The 27,617-nt window shown below is 36.3% G+C and overlaps 2 protein-coding genes across 2 annotated transcripts; one reads left to right on the forward strand and one right to left on the reverse strand.

Moving 5' to 3' along the window:
- Window positions 1-1,238: 1,238 nt before the first annotated feature.
- LOC306877256 (POU domain, class 2, transcription factor 1-like) lies at window positions 1,239-20,427 on the forward strand (the record flags this gene model as incomplete). Its single annotated transcript, XM_079428904.1, has 14 exons — window positions 1,239-1,284; window positions 6,477-6,542; window positions 6,890-6,981; window positions 8,423-8,602; window positions 9,436-9,568; window positions 9,664-9,755; window positions 9,919-10,092; window positions 10,305-10,446; window positions 10,760-10,905; window positions 11,786-11,965; window positions 12,064-12,169; window positions 12,254-12,596; window positions 12,693-12,781; window positions 14,064-20,427. The coding sequence occupies 14 exons, from the start codon at window positions 1,239-1,241 to the stop codon at window positions 14,345-14,347; spliced, it is 2,073 nt and encodes a 690-aa protein (XP_079285030.1). The 3' UTR covers window positions 14,348-20,427.
- Window positions 20,308-27,205, reverse strand: LOC306877255 (T-cell surface glycoprotein CD3 zeta chain-like). Its single transcript, XM_079428903.1, has 8 exons — window positions 27,012-27,205; window positions 23,328-23,425; window positions 23,161-23,232; window positions 22,375-22,425; window positions 22,107-22,139; window positions 21,883-21,939; window positions 21,700-21,729; window positions 20,308-21,402 (listed from the first exon to the last, which is right to left on the reverse strand). The coding sequence occupies exons 1-8, from the start codon at window positions 27,067-27,069 to the stop codon at window positions 21,325-21,327; spliced, it is 477 nt and encodes a 158-aa protein (XP_079285029.1). The 5' UTR covers window positions 27,070-27,205; the 3' UTR covers window positions 20,308-21,324.
- Window positions 27,206-27,617: the final 412 nt, after the last annotated feature.

The following is a 27,617-nucleotide window of genomic DNA, read 5'->3' on the forward strand; positions in this document are numbered from 1 at the left end:
TTGTAACAAAATGGCAGATGTGACATTAGCACAGTTTAGGAGTCATTGCTGGAAAATTAACTGACATGCAAGGGGAAGGGAATGTTTGCATAGCTGATCTAACTGGATGTGTATCCCAGCTGTGGTGCATTGACACACAAAACCAGCAGATGGTAGTGCAGGAGACATAATTGAAATTACAGGCACTTTGTGAACGGGTAATTTTTCCCAGACACCATGCTCACAAAAACATCCGTTTCTATTTACTGCTCAACGGTGTTAGTTAACAGACTTGCTCTCACTCTTTCCATATAGGGTATTTCATTTAAGCCCTTTTATTGTTTTCGGATCATTTCTTTTAGATCTCAGTAAAACCATATCATTTTTGGTAACGGAATCAAAATCTGTAACATTGTCAAAAATATCAAAATATACAAATTTTCCCTTTTTTTGTAAAATTGCTTTTATATATATATATATATAAACTGTGTGTGTGTGTGTGTGTGTGTGTGTGTGTGTTTTAATAGTGTTTCATCTGCTTTTTACACTCATATGTGACCCGTAACATAGTAAGTACAGAAGCAGTCATGGCATTTTGGTCTTTCGGTATGTTATACAGCTTTATTTATTATTACTTTATTGCATCATTTAATATTAACTTATAGCAAGATGTACTGTTATTTTACAAATAGTTGAATAATAAAATTTGTATAAATATGTGAGATGTGGTTAAACTGTGATTAAAAAGTGATTAAAATTAATTTGGAAAAGGGACACTTTAAACATATTTCCTCTTCACTACAGAGACAAGCCAAATGTATTTGTTTCTGTGGTAATATAGACCACCCATTCCTTTCTTTCCTTGTTCATTTTTAATTTCAGTAAATTTCCATCATTCCATGTAACAAAGATGTTATACATTTCTATCTTTCTTTTTAATTTAGGCTACAACATTGTCTGTTAAACAAAGCTTTTCTTAATTTCTCCCGTTCTTTTGCATTTTTATTTCTTTATTTCTTTATTTTTATTTTTTTTGCATATGACCAATTACGCATGCAAGGTCTACATGTGTCTAAAGTGTATTTAAAAGTAGAAATTGTAATTATGTTAACGATCAATGTCAGCGTGTCCTTTGGAGGTGGTTGTGGGTGAGTTGAGACGCACACATGGGAACTCGCAGATCTGCCATGCTGATGCTGTGAGAGTGCATCGGTGAGCCTCTGTATTGTGTTTTGAGGATTTGGGCTTAAATATTCAAAATGGCGGACGGAGGAGCAGCGAGTCAAGATGAGAGTTCAGGACCAGGTAATCATTACTGCATTTTACATATTCATATTCATATTCAAACACTGTTTCTCTCAACCCAGAAAAGCGCGGTAGGGAAAGCGTAAACAAAATACTCAAACCAGATGTTGCAATCATATGCACCCTTTAAATAAACGTATCGGGGAATAATTCTCTGTCTGTGCGACGATGAAACTGGCGATGCAGTGCGACGGCAAATTAAAGGAAAAATGCCTTCTTTGTGTGATTAGAGCAGCCGCGTTACATATTCATACCGCCGCCGAGAAATCGTCGCTTTGCATATTTTATTAGTCATAATCGGCGACAGCTCGCGGGGTTTTGCACTGTCTCCGGTCAGAGGTTGTTAGAATTTTACAGTTAATCATAACTAAAGGCTACTGTGTGCATGCTAAGCGGCTAATGCTACTCCAGCGGCTTTGTGTTGCTGTATTGTGCCGTGAGCCAATCCCACATATAACGCTTTGAATATTCATTCGCTCGCAATCAGCCGGCGTCTGCGCAACGTGTTTACGGTGAAAATATGAAAGTGCAGAGCAGCTGGGGCTTGCTTGGTGTACAGTTAGGACACGGCGTGATTATTTTTAATGCCTATTCTCTTGCCTTTTGTGCCCATTGCAGGCGTGTAGCCCTGTTATGTTATTCATGTGGGCCTTCTAGAGCTCAGAATGCGCTGTTCAGCATATTCTATCAGAATGAATCCATTTCATTGTCGAAGGATGGTGGAACGTGCCAAAATGGAACTCTGACGGCAGTTTATAGAATGTATCCAGTACAGTTGTGACAAATTGATACTTTGTAGCACAGCCGGTGTTTCTGTAACGTTGTATCAGTCTGTCTGCTCAAGGAGATGTATGCAGGCATTATGCCAGCTTTATTTGCTAGTCTAATAGGTGATCCTCAAATAGAGCACAGCTTCTCCACTATTGTTCCAGAAGCTGTATGCTTGTGTATTTAGCCATTCTACTGTTTCATCAATCGTTAACCGCCAAAAAAGTCAGTTTTGCTATTTTTATTCTCTTGTGACAAATAGTCTTTAGTACTTTAGTCATCAAATTGCTTACAATCATTAATATAACTCTAAATCGTGACGGTATCGAGTATTTTGCAAAACCCATTCAAAACACCCCTACAGAGTGCAGTGCACAAGTAACAAGTTACATTAGGCTACATGAAGTCTAGATTAGTGCGCGCGCGCATTTAGAGTGTGTTCTTTCACGGCAAAATACATTTAGAATGATCACAAAATCAAGATATAGGGGCAGAAAATGTATATATTTATGCCACTTCATAGTTAATCAATTTCACACGAAGAGTGCCGTTTTTTCTTCAAACATTTCCATAATTACAAATGTGATATTGATTTTTACAATAGTTCAATAAACAAGAAGTTAAGAGACTTACGTTTTAGACACCATATTGGCTGTTTTTTCTCTATTTCGACAACAAAAATCGTTCCAAACACAGCCACTGTTTTGCGTCTCTGAGCAACTTGACGGTGCTTCGTTCCTGAATGAATCAACCGTTTAAATTATTCAATTCAATCGCAACGACTCACTTATTAACTGTGATTTCACATTTAAACTTTTTTTTTAAATTTCAAATATCAGTATTCAACGTTTTATGTTTAATATATCAAAACATCATTTATTCATTTGTAATTGCAGGTTAAATGCATTCATGTCAGCCCAAATGTCTTATTATTCTAATTCACTGATTAAATGTGAGAATTTGACTGAAAAGATAATGGACACTTTAATGGCTTAAATGGCTTTATAAAGGTAAAAATGCCCATAAAATGTAAAAATCAGTTTAAACTTGTTGGAAAGGATTAATTTCTATCAGTGTGAACTGACCACCACACAGAAAATGAAGAATATCAAAAACTTTAGGAGTCAGCTGTCCACAGCAATCCTTAAGTTACCAGCACAATAACACACTCCGCAAAATATTGTCTAATTATCTCGATATTTTCTGGGATTTTATTGATATCGCACACCCCTAATTCATGATTGGTAGTTTTATTTGTATATCGTATTTGTAGGCCTATGACGTTTTGCACTTTACAGAAATTCATAATGTTAATGTTTGTAATAGTCCACTTTTGACAGTTTAAAGCTTTATATGGTAAATATCACTTAATGTGGGTATGTGTATAACAATTGAAGTTTGCAATTTATTTTGTGGTTAAATTGAGGATTATGAAATCTGAAAAGTTTTGGATTTAGTTTATAATGTTTTGGTGTAGTGATAACATAATTACTAATAGGTGTATTACTTGTATAAAGAAAATGATGCCAGAATTATTTTAGTATTGATTATATTCTATTATAATATTTCCTAATCCTTTGAATAAGATTTTATTTAAATTCTAAATTTTCATTTTAATTGTAATTTTCTAAAGTAGTGTTGTTATGCACTTTTGTTTTTATTAGTTAGTTGTTTAGCTCTAAATTTACTTTGTTTTAGTAATTTTAGTACTTAAATTATTTTTCAGTTAGTTGGCAAGGTGGGATTTATCATCAAGTTTTCATTTAATATAATATTTTGTTTTATTTCATTTACCTAAGGTTTTAGTTAACAGTAACAACATGATGCCTATCTGGGTTAAAGATTTTGATCATTTTTCCATATTTTTATAATATTGCTTTTACAGTTGTTCCCGTAATTAATATAGAGTACTATCTAAGGAAAAACAATGTCTTGGCTCATCAAATCAAAGACCAGAGCTAACTTGAAAAATTATATCATAAAACTTTTTACCCTGATGTCTCACTACAAGAGAAGCTTGGGGAAATTTACCAATTTTTTTAGTTATTTATTTAATCTGCTTTGAAATCTTATCACCTTGCATCACCCTTCTCTCATTTAACATGAATTCTCTGACTACATGAGAACTATTTGGTTTGTAATTTAAATTAGCATATAATTGTTTGGCTTTAGACATGTCATGAAGGAGTCAGGTGTAACAGACCTTGCTTTTAAACTGATAACATTTTCACTCTGTGTGTAAGGCCTAGAGAGTCAATGACGTGCTGGAACTTGTTTGTTTCTTGTATCCACAGCTCATACCTATAGTGTAAATTACCTGCATGAATCCTTACTTTTATTTTTGTAGTAACTGACACTTTTCAAGCATAGTAGTGAAACTTCATGGCATTTTGCATCTCTCTTTGACCAACTGTCTTGAGTTTTTCTTCATGCTCTGCTGATGTGAACATGTAGAAACAGTACCTGCAGACTAACAGTCTATTAATTAAAATGATTATAGTCCTAAAATCAAGTGAGAGTTTGTGGTTTTTGCCAGCCTTCAAGAATGATGTGCAACAATCCTCTTTGTATTTATATGTGGCAGATTGGAATGACTTCATGTTGTTCAGTTAAATGGTTTTGTCTTATTAAATGATAATATATGAAAATACTTATGATCTGTGAATGGTTTCTATCGTACTATCAAGCGACTTTAAATTTTCATGAGTTCCTCTCTGAAACTCAAATGTAATGTGTTTTCAAATGCACAATTTGAATATGAATGATGTTATTTGTTCCTGCTTGCTGGTAATGAAATATTGAAATTATGTTGTCCTCTGTGCTGAATTCAGTTCTCTTTTCCATAAAATGCCCCAAATGCCTGTTTATGAAATATCATATTTGCATTAATTTGAGGAAACTTTTTTTTTTTTTGCTAATTTGAATATTACTCTCCAGGTTAGTTTTGCCATTAAACTAAACTGTCAAGTGGATTTCACACACGTTTGTCTTTGGATAAGAAGTTAAACGAAAATAACAGCTATAACTTATGAAACTATAGCTGTTTTGTTGGATTATACTAGTCTTGTAATCTTGCTATTTTCTGAGTAAAGTTTAGCGCTCTGAAAAAGTATTTTAAGTGTCAGCACTACTTCCTTTTGGATAGGCGGATTTCTTTATGCTTACTCTGTCAGATCTTTGTTCTAATGTGTAAATCTCTGTTGTAATTAGGCCAAGCTCTGAAAATATCAGTTAATGAGGTGCACAGTTAATCTGGATATGCAAAGCAGACTTCATGTTCTTTTCCAGACAATACAGCCACAGAAGTCACGGAATTTGATCCGTGAAGTGTTTGGGCCACAGGGGGCTTTGTGAATAGCATGGTGGAGAATGGAAAGTAATTTACTTCCCTAACAGCTCCATCTGCAACCTCTGGTGCATAGAATGTATAAGAAATGCTTCTGAACACAACCTGCTGTCTTTATGGCCAGATACAGAGCTTGCCGGTTTGTGCGCTTTGATCGCATTGACAGAAAGCTCACCTGTTTCACATAATTTAACCAGTGCTCCGTAGGTAATTGGGCTTGTGCATTGACACTCTGGATTTTTTTTTTCCATTCCTCCTTTTTCCCCTCCAAAGCGATCCAATTAATATGCTAATGAGATGATAAATATTTATGAACATTTATATTAGGGAGAAAGCTCTCAGAGCGCCATGCGAAATGAATTGCTTGCAGGACTTCAAAGTGTTGCTCGGCTAATGAAGTGAGGGAGATTTGCATATGGCTTTAATCAGCTGCATACTGATTATGCTTTATTACGGCGCTGGCAGCCGCTTCGCTTCTGTTCCGTTCCAGAATGAAAACGAACTTCTTCACACTCTAGTTGTTATGACAATCATGGCACAGAGAGAGTGAGAGAGAGAGCAAAGCAAGCAAGCCGGAGAGACTGAGAGAGAAGGCAGCCACAGTTTCACTGAAGCTTAGCTGTGCTCTGCACGCGTGTTGTTTTTCCACTCCAAACTGTTTAGTTACACTGAGAGAGACTTCTTTGCTTTTGAGGGTTTTTGCGAAAGGGGTGCTAAGTTTGTTGTGATGCTCATAGAGACGCTTGACAAGTCAGGTGCAGCAGCTGCTGGTGAGTGATATTTGTGGTCGGCAACAACATTTTAAGATCTGTTTTACCGTATAGCGATGCTATGCAATGTGGAGTTGAGTAGTCAATGTGTTTGGTTTAATTTACACCATTCAGATTTTCTCATAACAAAACTGAGACATTCTGTGTGGTCACTAGCATATTAAGTAGGAATATTTTCGAAGTGAAAAAATATTGCGTCATGGTTTGGATTAATTTTTTTACAATGTTGCTATCTCACTTTTGAAAGTCACTGAATGATTGGTCTTTGAAGAGAAACTGAAAGTCCGACCTTCCTCTGTCTGTTCCAGATTCTAGAATGAGTAATCCATCGGAAACAAGTAAATGTGCAATGGAGAGCGGGGACGAAAACACTGGTGGGTTACCCAAGGAAGAGTTGGCTCTTTAGAGACTTGCATGTTTATTTTCTCCAGTAGTCTGCTCAGATCTTTTGCTTTGATCTTTCTAACACAACTTTCTTTTACATCCGAGTGAGTTGAATGACTATCACTTCACAATTTGTAAGTTGTAAAGGGTCACTTGTGCAGCTTTGACTGAGGTTGAACATGTAGGACAATGTCTCTCAATATGTATCGCAGAACGTTTTTTTTTTTTTTTTTTTAAGTTTGAAATAAGAAAGGCCATGGAGCTGAATAACTTGGTTGAAAATACCTTTTTGTGTGGCTGTGATCTATTGTGGCATTGACTGCTTTTCTTCTTCCAGGTGCCCAAACAAATGGACTGGACTTTCAGAGGCAGACTGTGCAAACAACAAGCGCAATCACCAACGCACACGCACAGGCCTTGCTCCAACAGGTAAAATCTGTTTCTCTGAGCTCACACACACATTTGTGGTCTGTGACATGGATGAAAGAGCTATAGGAATTTAAAGATGTCCCCAGGGCCTGTGTCTGAGTCCCAAAACTGCCACTGTCTTGACCTGCGTGTGTCATTATCATGTTTCAGTGTGGCTGCTGAGGCGTTCCACCTGATGCCATGCATTGTTGTGTCTATTCAAAAATAATGTGTGAGATTTGTCATAACTCTGAAGATTAGAGATTTAAAGCACAACATGCTATCTCCTGGTTACAGGGGAAATTATTTGGCCCCATATGCTAATTAGCTGCTCTGCAGTTGCTCGGAAACAGATGGTTGAAAATATGCAAATCTATGCAGAATTTACATGTACTGCATAACAGTTTCGTTAATTAGCATACCCGCTTTGCTCTCCGCTTGAAGTCTCAGAAGGCTGCGGTATATTTATATCACCGTACATGCGTCGAACAAAACATATTTGATTTTGGAGAGGAATTTTGGGATGGTCTTCCTCTGTATTTGCTTTCTCTTCACCCATTTCCACATAGGTTGAGCAAAAGGTAAAAAGCCCTCCTTATTAATCCTTATTTGCTTCTGCTACCAAACTGGAACATCATCTGAAAGCTGAATAGCTTTCCATTGATTGTATGATTTGTTAGGATAGGACAATATTTGGCCGAGATACAACTATTTGAAAATCTGGAATCTGAGGGTGTAAAAAAAATCTAAATATTGAGAAAATCACCTTTTAAAGTTGTCCAAATGAAGTCTTTAGCAATGCATATTACTAATCAAAAATTAAGTTTTGATGTATGTACGGTAGGAAATTTACAAAATATCTTCATGAAACATGATCTTTACTTAATAACCTAATGATTTTTGGCATAAAAGAAAAATTGATCAGTTTGACCCATACAATGTATTTTTGGCTATTGCTACAAATATCCGTGCGAATTATGACTGGTTTTATGGTCCATGGTCACAAATTGTGGATTTAGGGAAATGTTTGAAATCATGCACACTTAAATAAGAATTTTAGTATAGGTTGATTTATTTTTTGTCACCTCATGGGGGCAGACCTGGCAAGATCACATGATCAGCCAGATACTACTAGTTTATCCCAGTCCATCGATTCTCCAAACCGCTTATCACGGGGGGCCACAGGATTATCAGCCACTTTAATAAATATAAAAAATTATTCAATATAATTAATCATGGCTAACTGTAAATAGTAAATTTTATCTGTAATTTTTGACAATGGCAACATCTGCAACTGCGATTTAGTAAAAAACACACGCTTGAGTCAAGGGGAAATCTTTGAGTAACGGGGTAATTTCCACCTTGAGAATTTTATGAAAGTGGGCTTAGTACCAAATATGGTGATTTAAAGATTAAACAAATTCTTGTCTTTTGTTTCTTTGTCTTGCTCTGTTTTTTCCAGTTGACTTTGACTCCAGCGCAGCAGCAGTTATTGCTGCAGCAGGCTCAGGCTCAGCTATTAGCAGCAGCGGTGCAGCATTCAGCCGGCCAGCAGAGCAGCACTACAGGAGCCAGCATCTCTGCCTCCGCTGCCACCCCCATCACCCAGATCCCCCTCTCCCAACCCATCCAGATCACACCTGTAAGAGAGCCGCGGTTTCATTCATCCGAGTCTCAGTACTGTAATGGCCTTGTTTTATTTGATTGTATTGTATTTTTGCCGTGGCAGTATTTTGACTTGCCCTGAGAATCTCAATTGTCACAAGCAAAGTTCATTTTTAATTAACATTTCAATTAACGTTAACATTTAGCCAAATATAGGATGTTGGCTGAAAGAAATGGTAACAAGTATGTCAGTGGAAAAGATTTTGATTGAAAGTTTGCGGACCTTTCAAATTGTTCTTAAAATGTGGTGGACTTGGAAATGTGTTGATAAAAGACTAAGAAAAGAGGTGATATTGTATATATACTAATATAAAATAAAGAAGGTTTTTTTTTTGTTTGGGGGGGGTCTTGTTCTCTCTGTTACATGGAAATATATGTGCACATGTGTATAGTTAAAATGCAACAAAATATGAAAAAAAACAAAAAAACATTAACATTTAGACAAATTATAAGGGATTTTGTTCTCCGGGCCCTTCAGCTATTTATACGAAGGAAGCTGCAACTGAAGTGTGTTTCTATTGAAATTATTAAATCAATAAAAAAAAGTGGGTGCATTTGAACACTTTTAAATTGGCAAATCCACTAGGATCAAAATGGCAGAAAACACTATCATTTGCCTAAATGTTTTACTTTGCTGATTGTCATGGCAACAGCAACATTTATTTTTTCCAACAAAATCTAAAAAGTCTTTACTGTTGAACCCCACTCGTTTTATTTGGTGAGATTGTTATAGCAGTCATAGCTTAACTGGTGCACTTGGTATAGTGAGACATACTATTTTCTTCTCACTCTCTGTTTGGAACAATACAGCAGTTACAGCAGCTGCAACAGCAGCAGAACCTCAACCTGCAGCAGTTTGTGCTGGTCCAGCCGGGCCACCACATCGCAACACAGCTGCAGCCCGCGCAGTTCATCATCTCACAGACACCACAGGGCCAGCAGAGTGAGTCCCGTGTCGTCTTAACCTTCTCGGATCTCTCCGTTCCTCCATGTGATCAGCCTATCTGATTGTTTCGTCTTTCCTCTTGCTCTAACCAGGTCTCCTGCAGGCCCAGAACCTTCTAACTCAACTACCTCAAAGCCAAGCCAACCTCCTGCAGACCCAGCCAAGCATCACAATTGCCACACAGGTCAGGGGCATCCCATTCACCCAATGGATCCATTTGTACACATCATCTAGCTTATTTTATTTTTTGAAAATAAATAAATAAATCTGTTAGTGATCTACAAGAGTGGATTTGCATACATTCCAAAACCAAAACTGCTAAACAACTTTTTCCTTCCACTTCACAGCCTGCTACACCCACACGCACGATAGCAGCAACCCCCATACAATCCCTTCCTCACAGCCAGACGACACCAAAGCACATCGACACACCCAGCCTGGAGGAGCCCAGTGACCTGGAGGAGCTAGAGCAGTTTGCCAAGACCTTCAAACAGAGACGTATCAAACTGGGCTTCACGCAGGTAAACGGGACTTCCCTCATCACACAGTTTGTCTTATTGCACGCTGTTGTTGATTTCACTATTCAGAAGTCTCCAATGGTATTTAATCATCCAGGTCATCACAGAATGTATTTCTAATTATTTGCATTCTCCTTCATCTGAGACTCATATGGTGACTTGTAAATTCTGCCTGATTTTTTCAAACTTTAATGCTATTGTGTTGTCTGTACCAGGGGGATGTTGGCCTTGCCATGGGAAAACTTTATGGAAATGACTTCAGCCAAACCACCATTTCTCGCTTTGAGGCCTTGAACCTGAGCTTTAAAAACATGTGCAAACTGAAGCCTCTGCTTGAAAAATGGCTCAATGATGCAGGTATGCATTTTCTCTGCTCTGAGCCATTTCTCTCCTTTGCTGCCCTCACTCAAAATAACACTGTATACCATGAAGAATGTTAGAAAGGATATGAAGATTCCTGCCGCATTCCTCTTTAGTTTTGGAGTTCCTCTCAGGGTATTGCAGGTCTCAGCTCTCCTTTCTGACATTTTTTATTTTAAATATAAAGCTAATGTTTTACTTAATGTTGCCAAGTAGTCGAGCTCATGCTTTAAGGGACATCTGCAGTGCTGTGTGGCACAGGTGCTTATATCACTCCTCCTTTGTGCTTTTGTGCGCGCTGTTTGTGCAGAGAACCAGACGTCTGACCAGGCCCTGTCCAGTCCCAGCTCTCTCGGCTTACCTGGGCTGGGCATGGACGGCTTGAACCGTCGCCGCAAGAAGAGGACCAGCATTGAGACCAACATCAGAGTGGCCTTAGAAAAGAGCTTTCTGGAGGTGAGCGACATCTCGCATTAGAGCTTATTTGATAAGCCGTTATTAAAGTTTTACTGGCGCAAAATCTTCCACTGGTTTTTAGTGACAATGTGACGGAAGTATCAATTAAATATTGAATTAGTGTTTATTAATAATGCAATTAATACTTCCTTTAATTCAATGTATTGTATTATTTTTTTTATGTACTTTCAATTATTATAATTATTTACACATTAATATTTTCTGTCATTTATACACAGATTTATATAATATTTTATTATAGTTGCACTTTATTATGTAAAATAATTTATTATTTACATTATTAATATTAAACTGCAATTCTTTTTTTTATGAACATATTTATAATAAATACATTAGTAGTAGTAATAGAGGTAGTGGTAAAATATTTTTATAATACAATTATTTGTATATTTATTTATGATAACATTTTTATTTCTGTTAAAAAATATTAATAATAATTTCTTATAATTCAGTTTACACACATTATTATTGTTGTTGTTTATTGTTAGTAGTAGTGTACTTTATTATTATTACTAAATATATTTTCAATTAAATTGTATTTGTTGCTATTAGTTATAGTAATAGTAGTGTAATGATAATACGGTAATATAAATCTGTAGTATAAAACTGTAAATTGAGATAATGTTTGTATGTTCTACCTTCTTACATTATCAGAACACCCACAACATTCAGCCCCTTCTTTAAGGAACCATACATTCAAAGGGTCTTGTTTAAATATTTAAATGTTTAGATATTGTCTCAACTTAAAAGGTTCCATCTGAATTATTACCTCCTCAAACCATGGACCGAAGGCTTGTAGGTCTTTGTGATTTGTTTTTGCCGTAAGGGCGTTTCTTGTGCTTTTGCCCTTTTCAAGCAGAACCAAAAACCTACCTCTGAGGAGATCACCATGATCGCGGACCAGCTCAGCATGGAGAAAGAGGTGATCCGAGTATGGTTCTGTAACCGCAGACAGAAAGAGAAGAGGATCAACCCACCCAGCAGTGGCAGCGCCATCAGCACTCCTATCAAAGCAATCTTCTCTCCCACCACACCTCTGGTACGCGACATGCAAACTGCCTCCCTTCATTCATCACAGCAGATCTGACTGCTTAAAATAGTGCTTAAAAAACCTCCTCCTCCTTTCCCCTGTTACAGGCACCGAGTACAGCAAGTCTTGTGACCAGTAGCACACCGACTACGATGACTGTAAACCCAGTTTTGCCTCTCACCAGCACTAGTGTCTCCAGCGTCGGTTTCACTGGTAGGCAAGAAAAGCCAAAAAAACGTCCAAAAACATTCCTATTGTTCACCTCACAATCTTTAAAAGAGTCTTTTCTTCCTCCAGGCACAACTATTGGCTCGGCTACCACTAACACTGCATCGGTCATCTCCACTGCACCTGTGATCACCACCGCAGCATCCTCTCCTTCGCTCAGCCCTTCTCCCACTGCAGCGCAGACGTCCTCCTCAGAGCACACTTTAGCTCAGGAGATGTTGACAGCAGTAAGTCAGGTGCCTTCCTCCCTGGCGCCAACTCTGGGCACTGGGCAGGTGATGGTGACGGCTCCCAGCCTTTCAGCCGCTCTGCAAGGAGCCACCCAGCTGCCCACCAGTGCCAGCATCGCTGCCATGGCTGCAGCCGCAGGCCTCAATCCTGGGCTCATGGCGTCCTCACAGTTCACTCCTGGGTAAGTGTCATTTTAGTTATCTGAAAGAGCATCAACCTCAAGCTTGTGATTTGATATCTGTGTGTTTAATACTTTTCTCTGGTGTTTCCTGTGCAGCGGGGCTCTTCTAAGTTTTGCACCCGGTGGTCTCGGAAGCGCTTTGAGTCCAGCACTGATGAGCAACAGCACCTTGGCCACAATCCAAGGTGTGTGGAGCGGCAAGTACACTTATATTTACAATATTTACAATATGGCTCTGCATGTGCTTATTAATCTTGGCATCACAAGCAAGATGAATATGTGGCAGTAAAACAGATGTGCACTTGTGTCACTCTACACTCTCAAAAGCTTTCTGCATTCAACATTTGCATACAATTCCAAGATTATAAATGACGTATTTGCATACAATGAAAATATTGTAAACAACATATTTGCATACTGTGCAAACCCTTTTATATTTAAATTTATAAGTTCATTTGACCATCTTAGTGCATAAGGTTTTATGGATTTAAAAAAAAAAACTCTTAAATAGGTAGATTATGATGATTATTCTTATTAATATTATTTTTTTATAATAAGTGTATTTCATTATTATGTAATAATAATAAAAGAAAACAAATAAAATTGTTCTTAATACTAACAATAATAATAATAATATTTAATTTTTTTAATGATTAGTATCAATCTGATTTGGTCGATATAATTGGTAACATAATAAAAAGGCTTATTTGTTCAAAGATTTACCTTTCATGGCAATTGTTTATTCATTATGTTAACATTATTTTATCTATATTATTTAAATTTTCTCTAATTCAGTTTAAAGAGGTTTATATTACATGATGTTATTGTTCATTAGTAGTAGTAGTGTACTTTGTTACATTATTACAACTAATTAATAATAATATTTTCAAATATTTGTATTCAAATTTATTATTTGTTGCTATTAGTAGTAATAGTGTACTTTATTACATTATTATTAAAATAATATATATTATAAATGATAATAATAACAGTAATACAGTGTAATATAAAACTGTGTAATTTGAGAACTACAGAAGTTCTAACACCCACAACATTCATTCAGAAGGCCCCTGTTTAAGCATTTGATATTGTCTCAACCTTTTTTTTTTCAACTCTTTAACAGATAATAAGAATAATCATAATCAATTTTTATATAATAATAATAATAACAATAGTGTATTCGGTATTTAATAATAATTAATATAAAAATAAAATTAAGGAGTCCAATTTGGTCGATATAATTGGTAACATAATAAAAAAGCTTAAACGTATAATAGTACTACACCTTTGTCGGTATCTGAATGTATAAATTAGCTAAAATATTTCATAAATGAACATGCAAGGGGCTGGGTATGTGAAGAACAGTCACATACCCAGAATTTCTATATTGCTGCATCTCTGTTCTAATAATTTGATTTTTTTTTTTTTGAACACCTGGAGTTAAAATGTTGTTCATTGTCTCTTTAGCTCTTGCATCTAGTGGCACTCTGCCCATTACATCTCTGGACGGGAGCGGGAACTTCCTGTTTGCCAACACCAGCGCCGGCAGCACCCCTAACCTTGTGACGGCACCGCTCTTTCTGAACCCTCAGAACTTATCACTGCTCGCCAGTAACCCGGTCAGCCTGGTGTCTGCGGGAGGGGCTGCGGGAGCCCTCAACCTGCACATCACCACCGATGCCCACCAGAGCGCTGTCACTACAGCAACTATGCCCGCCTCCACCATCACCACGGCCTCTAAGGCCCAGTGAAAGCTTTACCCACTCCTTTCTCTTTCTAAGTTTTTCTTTAATCTCGTGCTACCACCAAAAACAAACCTTTTAAATAGGATTTAATGTTGTTTTAACGTTATTTTAATGTTTAAGTTTGTATGTTCTAACTTTACACCTTAATCTGCGATGTTTGGACCTCATTGATGGGTTGACTTCAACCAAGTCAACCGTAAGCGAATGTTGGCGTCTCCACAGAGCTTGCATCAGGAGAGCAGAAACAATGTCCCTGGACAATGTGCCAAGTCTCTGTGCGACGCAAAGACATATTCGTTTCAGCGAACTCGCTCTTTTCTCCCATTTTCACATGAAACCTCTTCTTCAGAGGTATTTCTGAAATGCTTTTAACCAAAAATCTTGGTAATTTTAACCAAATTACTCTGTTGAATGATACCTTCTTACTGCTGACACTCCTCTTCCTCACTGTAGAAAAATGTTCTGTCTATGATTTCACTGGAGATCCTGCTTTACAGACGTTCCTGTACCCATGGAATGTTTCCTTTTAGATGCACATGATTTATTTTTGTCAAATAATGTGTTCGCTTTATGTCCAGTATCTTACTAACTTGTGGTTACAAGGCTTTAAATGGAGTAATAAGCAGCTGTGATGCGGTTTCATTGCTTTAAGGAATCGTTCCACTGGCATTTCTTTCTAGTGAAACACTTTCAGATATTGTTTTCATATCATATCGTAGTTTACTCGGTAGCAGAAGACTAGTCTGGGTCTGAATCCTCACCCAGTAACGGGCTCATTTATTATACTAAAAGCTTTAACGAATTATGAAATGATTCGTCAAGGAGGAGTTGTTCGGCGTGGCCAAAAGTAACTGAGCAGTACCATCTACTTTGAAGCTTCAGTAACTGAAAGCTCGCAACGTTAGCATCAGGACTGTGTAACCACGTAAGGTAAACCTCCTCACGGTCTTCCTAACATGGGATGTACTTACGGTATCACCACCTGATTGTGAAGGTGTAAGTCAAGCGAGATAAAGTTGAGGTGGATGATGTTCAAGTTTGTTTTTGTTTTTTTTAGGGTCTTTGATTTTCTACTTGTGCACAGTATCTGTACCAAAAAAAACTGGATTCGAGAACTGCAGTCTGCTCGGTTTTTAGCAGAACTTCTGTCACGCTTTAAGAGGTCTTTATTTTGGAGGTCTTTGTATTGCCTCTATTTCAAGATATACCAAAAATCTTTGTTATACCTGTTGCTGTATATTGCTACTGTAGCGTAGTTTAAGCCTAAATATTTATGAGCGGAGGCTCTCGGTAGACCACAGGAAATATAATGCAATATTTTGATCTTTTCCAAAGACGAAAACATAGTTCTTTTTGTTTTTTATTTTATTTGAGATGGCTGTCCCTCCTCAATTTTGTAGTGTCAGTGAAACTAACCAAATTGATCCGAGGTGAGGGCAGGACGTGATGCTACAGTAAAGGACCAGTTTGAGGTTTGGGATTGTCCTTTCTGCTGGCCAATGATGAGGACTTTGAGTGAGACAAATGGGGGGGGGGGGGGGGGGGGTCGTTTTCCCATTCTGTTCAGATAATTGAAAATTGTAAACGTGGAAGTAAAGCAAGCGTGTTCTTACCTAACAGGCTTTTTGAACATTTTTCCCTTCTTTGTAGTTGTAAGGTGCCAGATTCAGTCCTCCATAATCTGAAATCAGGGCCGTCTCTAAATTTCACTCCAGCCCAATGTGTAGGCTGTACCATGGAGGACAGTAGCGGGCCTGAAATATCCGTTATAAAGGGGTGAGAACGTAATAAGGGGATTTTAGTCGGATGGTCTGTTTTGTTTTTCCCTACCAATGTAATGCAGCCATGATGTAAAGCTTGAACCAAAGTCGATTTCTCACTAGCTGCTGTGCCTGTGTGGACCAGCGTAATGCTGACCACACTTTCACTACTCTCTACTGACAAACTTTACCATCTATTACACTTCTTTTAAACCCTACTCTTTTTGACTCGCATTGTCCGACAAATATGAAGAAATATAGCTTCTCTAGCACAGTGCTAACTTGCTTTAGCTCTCGATATCTGAGCATTTAACGATCCAAAGAGAATCTTAAGGGCCTTGTGTTCAAGTGCTGTTGAGATTTTGGGAGGCTGTGTCCTTCATTTCATTCTCTTACCTTTATGGCGAGTCTTTGTTTTGGATGTAATCTCATAGGACTCAACACCCATGCTGCGTTTCGACGAATGAATAGCAATAGAAATATCAAGAATCCACCAAACTATTAATTTAAAATCCAGAAGAACCTGTGGAAGTGCAAAAGGCTCTAAAATGGCTTAATTTGACAAGAAGGTGGATTTTTAGTATTGGGTTGGTACATTGTTTAGACTTTCTTTTTTGTTCTTGTTAATGAGCAATAGAGAACAGGTATTCTGGGAGAACTACAGTCCTGTTTCATCCGTAGCATTGCTTTTAACACTCACATTTTAAATTCTGTGACGAAGAGGTCCGAGTATCCTCTTACTGTCCCTTTTGTCATTCATTACTGTGGCCCTGTCTGTCCATTTTTGTTACGACTGTTTGTTAGCGATGCTATTTGTGTTTTTATTGTTAATATGATTTGAAATACCTCAGCGGCACTTACATGGAAGGTTCACTTTAAGCAGACACCAGTAGTCAACTCCAATGTACAAAAGCCGTTTCTAACAGTCCATTTTAAAATGACCAACGTGTAGAACAAAACTACAAAGTATAACAGGAAAATTTGTAATAATAATGTCACATAAGTCTACTACTGCTATTTCAAGTACTACTACTTAAAGGGTATGTCCAGGTTAACTTGTAATGAATATTTTGTTATTCTACTTGCCAAAGTAAAAAAAAAAGCCTTTGTCTTTGCGGCTGGGTCTTGTTGCTGCTCATTCCGCTGGTTCTGTCCGGAAATTCAACATAGCCTCTCTGGACGTGTAGATTTATGTGTTGTTTTGCGCATTAGTGTCACGACCCGGTGGTCGCCAGGACTGTGGGGAGTTACTGATATATTTATCTGAGGAATGACTCAAAGATTAGAGAACTTCTTTTCTAAATTCTATATATATTCACTTATGTAAGATGCTCATATTTTATATTTGAACTAATATCTAGTTTGAATGTAGTGTTTTTGTCATGCTTATTCACTAAAAGGAAAAAAAAATTACAAAAAAATACTTCATTTATATTATAGCTATTCTAAAAAATAAAAAAATAAACAAAAAAAAAGTCAAGACCAAAAATTGCAACCACACCCTTGTGATGTGGGAGTGGCTGTTGTGTGCCCTGCCCACATTTAAATGTTTTTTTTTTTTGTGGGAGGGGCTTGTGATGGTGCTCCTAAAGGAAAGTCCCAAGCTTTCATTGATGTAACAGAATTGATAGCACCAAATTAGTTTTTTTTTTTTGTTTTTTTTTTGCTTTACTTTTTATGAATTTCATTTGCCATGTTGCTTTTTAACAATCATTTGAGGTTAATTACTTTATGCCTTTTATTGTATATCATGAGGGAGCAACGTCACTGGCTTTCTTTGTTTGACAAAAACTTGCATTTATCATTTATGCCTTACTATTATTTCTGAGTTTGACACATTGTAGCAAACTGTAATATGTTGATGTGAGAGATGATTTTGTTTGGTTTTGTGTGTGTGTTTGTGTGTGTGCGCGCGCATGTGAAAGGGGATGCAACCAAGCATGCATCAATGTCAAAACTCACATGGTGCATATCAACCATAAAAATAACGCTGTGAGTTTTATTTGTTTTGTGATATTTTGGAAGCGTTGCTACCTTTTTTTGTAGCTAAAATTCAAGCCTGTTGGATACCTGTTAAAAGCTTTACTAATAACTCAACTCCAGCTGATATGTAGGGGGAGCTAGTGGTGCATTTACTTTGAAAGACAATACTTTAGAGATGTTATCTTAAAAGTGAGACTTTTTAGTGAGACTCATTGGTAGGAAATACAGGAAACTGATTTTTTTAAGTGGATATAAGGACGCATCGTACATCATTTGATGCAATTGACCACTTGGCTGTAAATGATATCCTTTTTAACCTGTGTGCTCATGAAATGTTTGGGATGTGATTTATCCAAGGATGTTGCACCTGGCAACAGCTCTGTACATTTGAAGTTGTTGCGGATCCTTTTTGGCGTGTGTGGATGCTCTGACTTGTGATTGGATAGTTTCACGATTGTAGCGGGGTTTGCCGCTGTAGACCCTCAGTCCAAATAGGATAGTTGCAGAAGAGGTCATGCTCCCGAGAGCTGGTCTGAGTAAAGGAGCTGTTGTATACCTCATTTATAACTCGAAACTGAGTAAAAATTTGCTTTAATCTACTTCAAAAGATGAAATGATAATAAATAAAAAAACGGTCCTAGAACGGAAGCCTGCAGATGTCTGTTTATAGTTTTGAGTGAGGAACCGGATGGATACCCAGAAGGCTGCACAAGCTCATGCATATTAGAAACCCATCCCACTTATTTATATTTTGCTTTTAACACAAATTTAAGTTCACACTATAGCCCCTTATTATTTTATACCAAAGCTTTTTTTATGATTTGACAACCGTCGTCTTTATAAACCCCTAACCCTTAATTGTTGCAGGGTTTGTGCCGTTTACTCTTCTGGGTTTGCGATCTGCTTGTTCCTCACCTTCTCAGTGGTAACCAAAGACTTTCAATGTGATTGTATGGACTAAACTCTCTTCTAGTGCCCTGCCTCAACCATCAGGTTTTAGATCATTGGTCACTCGTGGCCAAGTGGGCAGGGTTTAGTAGAAAGAGGAAGCAAAACAGCTCTGCCGGCTTCTGGGAAGGACTAAAAGTAACCCCTCATGGGCTGGGTGATGTTTATTAATACACGCTGAAGGATGTCCTGGGCTCCCTGCAACCTGCTCAGGATAAACTGTCCTCTGGAGTTCCACTCTGTGGCTGCAGCAAGGCAACACTGTTTCTATGATTGTCTACTGAAAACATGCAATGTCTCTCCATGGTCGTCTTTTAGGTGCCGTTGTCCCGTGGTTTCGCTGTTCTGTCAATGTCTTTTATCTAGCTTTGCTGTTTCCACATCATGATTTCAATTGGTTTGATCAGCTGTGCAACTATGCATCATTGTCCTCCATCCTGCAAGGGTGGCGTCTGTGCTACACGGCCCTTTTCAGATGGATCTTAATAGTTTTATGCCGAGTGGAGGGTCGAAAGTAACTATAAGCTCTATCCCAAAGCAAAAATATCCAAATATGAAATGTTTTACAAGTGCAGATACCAAAGATTACTCTGTTCTTTTCCTCTTCCTTCCCAAACCCTTCAGCTTGTGTATTAAGAAACAGAACCCAGCTCTGACAGTAGTCCTAACCTCAGTAAATCCAAAGCTTAGATGTATATTTTGGTATTTTTCTGAGATGCTTATGGGGGAGAAAAAAGTTTTTTTTTCATTTTCTTGTTCGTTGGATCTGTTGCTCTTTTTCTGTCACAGCATGGAATTTAACTGCAAAACTGTCTTACTGTAGGTTAAAGAAATAGTATTTTTGTATGTTTTTGGACGTCAATGTGTGTGATATCAGTTTCACTGCCCAACTTATCATTGTTTTTAAAGCAAAAGAGAAAAAAGGTTAAGAAAAAAGACTGTACATAATACTTTAGTCACTGATTTCAAAAGAAATCCCTCTCTATACTCTCATTTCCATGTTTCCTACGGCTGAAGCTCAAGGAATGTGTTCCATTTTCACCCTGTCACATACTGTAGATTGTACTTCTATATCTCCCTTCAGAACGCTGTAACTCACTGTTGTAATAGTGATGATTGGTTGGATTCTGAGTATCACTACAGACCTGAACTCTAGTGCCACTCTTGGCCTATCAAGCGACATATACCCAAGACTGAACGCTAAACGGCTACATCGCTGTAGCTTAGAACTGAATGATTGTGTAGAATATAAGTATGTGAATCAGGATACATGGTAGATTTGATGCATTTGTCTGCTGTATTTTGTTTGTTTTTTATATATATATAAAGATAATCTTTTACTGTAACTGTACAGTTCTCTTTTGTTGTAAACATCATTAAACCATTTTCCAAGTGTTTTAATATTCTTACATTTCTTTGGTCTGTTAATATTTTGGATCATGTTAATGAATTTATGGAGTTGATATCATTTAAAATTTATTTATAGCCTTATGCTTTACGGTAGTACACACAAAAAAGAAAACCGTACTACATCTCCAGACAGAGGTTTAGTACTTAAATTGTCTTATAAAATTTGATCAAAAATGATCTGTTCATGCCTTGCATTAACATTCAATATCCTGTATTCTAATAAAAAAAGTGTCTATACATAACACACACTACTGTTCAAAAGTTTGGGGTCTGCAAGATTGTTTTAATGTTTTTGAAAAGTCTCACTAAAGATGCATTAAATTAGAATACAGCAAAAGAGTAGTACTGTAAAACAATAATACAATTGTATAATAACTTGTCTATTTTAACATGTTTGTTTAGTCCTGTTATGGCAATGCTGCAGTTTCAACAGTCATTGCTCCAGAATTCAGTGTCACATGATCCTTCAGAATTCATTCTAATATGCTGATTTAGTGCCCAAAAAACATTTCTTATGTTGGAAGCTGTTGTGCTGCTTAATATTTAATAAAAACCATGATAAACTTTTTCTGGATTCTCTGCAAAGAAAGTTCAAAAGAACAGCATTTATTTGAAATAGAAATCTTTATCATTCATCATAAACATGCCTTTACCAACCCTTGATCAAATTCATGCATCCTTGCTAAATAGTAGTATTATTTTTATTTTTTTAAATCTTACTGACACCAAACCATTGGATTGTAGTATATGCAAGTCTGCAAAATATAGGTAGGGCAAAGTAACAAACAAACAAACATATAAATGCATTCAACATACAACAAGATATACAATTTGTGTGTTAGTTGGCAGATATACAGGTTGCTCCTGAGCTTGTGCTGTGTGTTATTTGTGTAATGCATCAATGGGAAAAGTTTCCATCTCCACAGCCTCGGCTGCATCCCTGTTTCTCCCTGTTCGACCCTTTAAAGGAATAAACCAATGACTTAAACTGATGTATTTTGGCTTCTTTTCTTTTTTTTTTTACAAAACTGTAGTCTGTTTTAAACCTACTATGTTGTAATTACCTAGAACACTTACAGGACACTTAACTTAGAGGATAAAGTCATGAATCTTGTTAAAAAGATGCTTGTATGAACATATTTGTACATAAATATTATATACAAAGTGGTCATAAAAAGGTGTTTTATGTATAAATATGTGAATGCCATTAGGATACATATCAAACAAAGTGTCTAAAATTAGTAATTGGTACATTACCTCATTAGATTTTTTCTTGCCTTTGCGAGGCTGCAGAAATAGAACATAAATATTTAGATTGATTTGCCAACTGAGTATATTGAGGATATTATGCATCACTGCTGGGTAAACCTCACATCAAAAACACTTCCTAACCCCACAACCCACACACTTTTCTCATATTCGTTGGCTTGTTACACTTACTTTGGTTCCTTTAGTTCTTATTTCCTGATATTCATCACTTGTATGTGCTCTCAATTCCTATAAAATACACAAAACAAAGTAAATACACCAACCACGATTGCAGAACCATTACAAATATAAGCGCTCAACTCTAAACAACCACAGGAGGGCAGCAGGAATAAAAAATGTCGTACTAATTTACCAAGGTAAGAAACTTTCATCTGGTTCGTAGTAGTGTTACTGACCTGATAATGTGTCTCTGGCTCTCGTCTTCTTATCTGAAATATGTAGATATGAGGTAGATGTTGGTAGGCATCTAAAAATATCTTTTAGAACTGCAATTAAAGTTTATCATACTGTATCATAGATTAAAAACAAGAGATCAAGGCAGGAAGTAAAGTATGTGTACAACACACTAGAAAACATTCATTTGCAGTTAATGCACTGCTATGCTCTCTGCCATTGTGGCTAATGTAAATTTGTATTGCAAATTAAAACATAAGATAATCTCACCGGTCTATCCAGTTGCTGATAATCAGAACTCGTCTGAGGCAGATCCAAATCCTAAGAAATACAGCACGCACATTGTGTTATTTGGGTCATTCCAATTAGGCAGTGCTTTTGAATGTTGTCACGATTAAAAAAAAAATGCTTCTTTTGTAATTTAAAGGTTTTTAGACTTTTTAGAAGCTCTGGCCAGACTCGGTGCAAATTATCGAGCCTTGAATTAAGGAAAAACGTACAGGCCTATATTTGATTTTACCTTTAAGTATTAACATTTAAGTTTTTCAACCATTTCAGCACCCACAAAATGTTAGATTAAAAATTAGTGGATATCAGTACTTGGCGGTAAACAGACTCTTGCAAACAGATACCGTGTTGTAACCATATGCAACCAGAACGAAGCATGTTAAGAGTTTTCTTTGATATTTAAAATTGTGTTTTAGCTGTTCTGTGGTTACCAAAAGACCATCAGAGTTGTTTGAGATATAACAGATGGCGAAAATAATACTTGTTTTTGTAATGTTTTTGATTAGCCTATAGAAAGGGGAAAAAAGAGGGGACTTAATAAATTGCAAGTTTTTATTTTCAGAAGTGCAAAGCAACCATGCACATCAAAAATATGGATACAAGTAAGCTCAAACTTCATCTATAAAAACTGGAGGGTTAATATTTTATCAGATATTACACCCATGATAAGGAGATGAAAATGCACTTCATAGTAGGAATGACCCATTCAATGTAATACACATCAACACATAAACCTCTATATAAACTTATATATTAATGAGAACTCACTGTATAGACAGGCTCATTGGGGTTACGGACCGGGGGCGCGGGATCTGGAGGAACAGGCCCTTGCCTTGTAAACTAAGCAATGCAAGGCAGAACACAGGTTAGCAGTTAAAACCGTGAGGTAAATTTCGTCACTTGGAACAAATGGTGCATGCTAGAGCTAAACTTACCTTCTCTCTGAAGTAGAGAGCAGTAAAAATGATAGAATACAGCAGCAGAAAAACATCTAAAATATAGCAATACGTTGGGTCATTGGCAGACACGGCATCTGCAAATAGAACAGACATTTTTCAAAGACTTTCATGAAGTACTCAACTAAAACATGGTGTTTCGAATTTGGTGGCTTGTTCTGGTTATTTATGGATGTTTTGTAATGTTTGTCTTCTTTCTTTCTTTGCTTGTTTTGTAATGTTGAAAAGCAAGAATACAAAGAGAATGGAAAAATTTGAGAAAAACACCTCTAGTACCTAAACCACCATGCAAACAGAGAAAGGAAAAAAAATCTGTATTTCGATTAGATGATGTTAGTTTAGTTCTAAGGCACCTAAGAAGTTGGAAAACATCTGAAAAATTTGATATGCCTAAATATCTATGGGATGTTGATACAACTTTCCAGTACCAAGGCTTTCATGTCTAGTTCTAGAGTCACTGATTAATATACAATGACTTTCTCTCATGTTAATTCTTGTCAATTATTTAAATTAGAGTTGAAACAGGGACATCTCAAAAGCGACACACATTATATACTTCAATTTATTGGATTAGATGAAAATAATACAAACTGACTTTACAACCACAGAGACCAGTTAAAATGTACTGACATTTTAAGACAAATCCAACAAAACACTGAAAAATAAATGATATGCATTTTAGCCTAAATATTTAAGAAGGTGTCTTAATGTATGTCTACAATGTTGTGTAGTATTTGTTTTGTGTCATTTCTTAAAGGTGGTTTAGTGACGACCTGCCAAGGGACTGCGGATGGAAATTAGCCACTGGCTAATTCCGGTACAATGCATTGAATGGAAACATTTATTAAAAATAGTACACTGTCCCTTTTCAAATAAATAAGTTAATAATAAATACATACAAACAGGGCACACATGTATGGGACATTTAATCAGACTGCTCAATATGCCGCAGACTCTCTTATTCGTAAAATCGTGAACAATGTGTTTTCTAATAAAATGTAATTATTAAAGAGCGTGACTTTAAATAACGTAAATGTGTATATGAAAATCTTTTGAATACTAGTATTTGCACTATGGTTTGTCGTATCTGCACAACACAAATGGTACAAACAACAGAAATTCAAGTTACAGTTACATTCCTCGTAGATGAAAAGAATTGTGCATGCAAGGTTTTATTGATAAACTTCCATATCGAACCATATTTAACTTTAATCAATGATTTCTAAATGTAATCAGTTCTCAAAGATATCAAGACATACCTGCACTAACGATACTTGCCTGTCAAGTAATTGAGATAAAAATAACTGTAATGCAAGCAGGAATCTGCTATTAAATAAACTTTGGTCTAGTTAACCCAACACTCTACCGCTGTTGAAATACATAAATATAAATTATAGATATATAGTAAAACTAACATGCACAAAACGGTATGCTTTATCAACAGTTCATTCGGCATTTACTGTGATCTTAAACTGCTTGTTCGCTGGCCTATTGAAATATTATTTTAACCGATTCTTGCATAATTGAACGTAAAAGGGATAAGTCTCATTCCTCACTTTCATCCGTAATTTGTTTCTACTTTAGTGGTTCACAAAACAAATCCTTATGAAAAAAAACAAAAACTGTACTCATGCCTTCCTGTTTGAGGCAAAAGGGGCCCAGGCTCCTCTATTTGTCTCTCTGTGATCTCTGTGTAAATGTGAATGTGTGTCATCTAGTTCGGTGGTTTCTCTGCATGGGTCTAGTTAAGTGCAAGAACGAGCACAATACAGTGAAGCCCCCATTGCATCACTGAAGATCAAGTAGGTGTTTATGGGGGCTGGTGGATGAAAGTTAGCAAACTGACCACACACCTTTCACATGCCATAGGGGTAAAAAGCACTCTTCTTCTGCAAGATCATTGCATACAGAAACAAGGACAATATACAGTATATAAGGCTTGACAAATAAAATATTTATACACTCAAAAAACAATGTAGTGGCACTGTATTAAAGTGAAGAATTTTGCACTGCGTTTTAGCATTAACGCATTGCATACAATTAACAGATAACGTCCTGCCAGATTATTTTACAGTGTACATTTATTACTAATGCATTACTTTTGCATGGATCACTAATGCATTACTGAATTTTGTTTGCTCAATATAACAGAATGATTCACTGCAAATTTAAAGTCGTCATTGATGACAATTTTTTAAAATTATTATTTTAGGTCCCTAATTACCTTGAAGAAGCTATTAATACTAAAATAAAGTTGTTTACCTAGTGGTTCTATTCAATATATGACAGCAACATAGAATCATGATGAATTAAGAAAATTAAATATATATATATATATATATATATAATTTTTTATTTTATTTTTTTTAAACGAGGCCACATTGACTCCTAAGATAGCATTATCATATGCAACAGATTCAATGATTTTGCAGTTCGCTCCAAATGTTAAAAATATCTAGTAGATGTATATTTGAATTTGGGTTAAAATTGTTGTACATTCAAACTGTTTAAGGGGCTATGCCGTCAGTTACCTATTTTTCTCACTGTTGCCTCAAACTTGCACATAAATTCTTCCAATTATGGTGTGGCAGCAAACACAGACATATTTAATAGATATCGAAAAATTTGTTTGTTGTCTTTTTGCCATGTTTTGTTATTAATTCGCAACACAAACGTTTTGTGTATTTGTACAAATGCTCTAGTAAAATTCTGGCATGTTTCTAAAATATTACTTTCCAACCAAACATTCATTTTAAGTAATACTAATACTGTTTTCCTAAAAAAAAAAAAACTTTTGCTTTCAGCTTTTGTACTGAATCACCTCTATGGTTGAATTTGCTTGTACTAAAACTTATGCACCCATTGAATTTACCTGGCAAACAGATATCAAAACAATTATTCCATCATTTAAAATAATTATTTAAATTAAGTATTTATGCTGAATATATAATCACCTTCTGCGTGATATGTTGCTGTTTTTGTTTTACTATAACTTAAAAAAAAACGCTTACAACACCCACTACAATAAAATAATAATATTAATGACAATAATAAGAAAAATATAAAAACTTGTTTGCTTTAAATTCAATTAGGTAAATAAAAATAATAATCAAAGTATGCTACAATAAGTGTGTCTAAGCGGCCATTAATGTTGTTGACTTTTGAAAAGCTGCCATTTGCTGATTCTGTCAATTTTGACCTCGAGTTTGGTAAAAGGAGAGTATGGGTTTTAGAGTGTCAGAATTGCTTTTCTTGGATCCTTCTTTTTGAATTTCAGGAAACAATGTTCAAGAATGAAGATGACAGTTTCTAACCATTATAGTAAACCTTTCATCTTTTCATACGTTATGTTGCGAACACAATAGTGTATTGCACAGTCGTCACAGCTGTTACATTTTATGTTACAAGTCTTGCTGATTGTACAGTGAAACTAAAATGGCCACATGAAGATGTCCTGATGTTTGACCTCAATGATCTTTACAGCAGAAAACACACAAAAGAATTCTAATATTCAATTTCCAAACATTCACTCCAGACAGCGACAAATACAGATTTCACAACCCATATAGTAAACCATCAAAACTCTGCGCTGAATGCGTTAGATCTATGTATGTATGGCACCTTATGCAATAAGTATGTAGATAGCAAGAGAAATGATTTTACCTGAGGAGGACACATGTGAGGCCAAGAACAAAAGAGTGATTATCCTGCTAATTTCCATTACATTCCTTGAAACAATGGAGTTTCTTTGGATGCCGTACCTTCCTTTTGCTTGGCCTGTTAGTGATGTGCAACAGTTTTTAGCCTTTCTGTTTTGATTGCTTCTACTGTGTCAGCCTTTTACCTAACAGGAAGTGGCCCTAGCCCTGGGTTTTCTGTTCTAGTGAATGACAACCCCTGCCTCCACCAAAGAGTATCTTGTCCTATCATCTCAAAAAAGTCTCAGCATTTCCTGTATATTTTTAGACCATCTTCACACTAACAGTTATGTGTCTTTCATCAGTATTCCAGGTTACGAAAGTTACACTGCTGAGTTTGATTTTTCCATTTTAACAGCATTGGGTTGATGTATTTATAACAAATCTGAATCACATTTATTTTTCCCCTGCAGGAAATCATATACAATAGAAATATTTGTTCTAACAGTTAAGAAAAAAATTAAATCAGGCAACATCTTCAAAACAGAGATCAAAAACTTCACCTGTAACTCTTATAAAAAATTAATCAAAGGTTTTTTTTCCTTCTGTTTTTTTTATTAAAATAGGTTGC

This window comes from Barbus barbus (assembly GCF_936440315.1).
Source record: "Barbus barbus genome assembly, chromosome: 11".
NCBI lineage: Eukaryota > Metazoa > Chordata > Actinopteri > Cypriniformes > Cyprinidae > Barbus > Barbus barbus.

What these genes read in the sequence shown, in the direction of transcription:
- LOC306877255 (XM_079428903.1), bottom strand. Translation starts at nt 27,069, where the DNA reads ATGGAAATTAGCAGGATAATCACTCTTTTGTTCTTGGCCTCACATGTG. An exon ending in CTCTCTACTTCAGAGAGAAG is followed by an intron (nt 23,233 to 23,327) that starts GTAAGTTTAGCT and finishes TGCATTGCTTAG; the next exon opens with TTTACAAGGCAAGGGCCTGT. An exon ending in AGCCAGAGACACATTATCAG is followed by an intron (nt 21,940 to 22,106) that starts GTCAGTAACACT and finishes TGTATTTTATAG; the next exon opens with GAATTGAGAGCACATACAAG.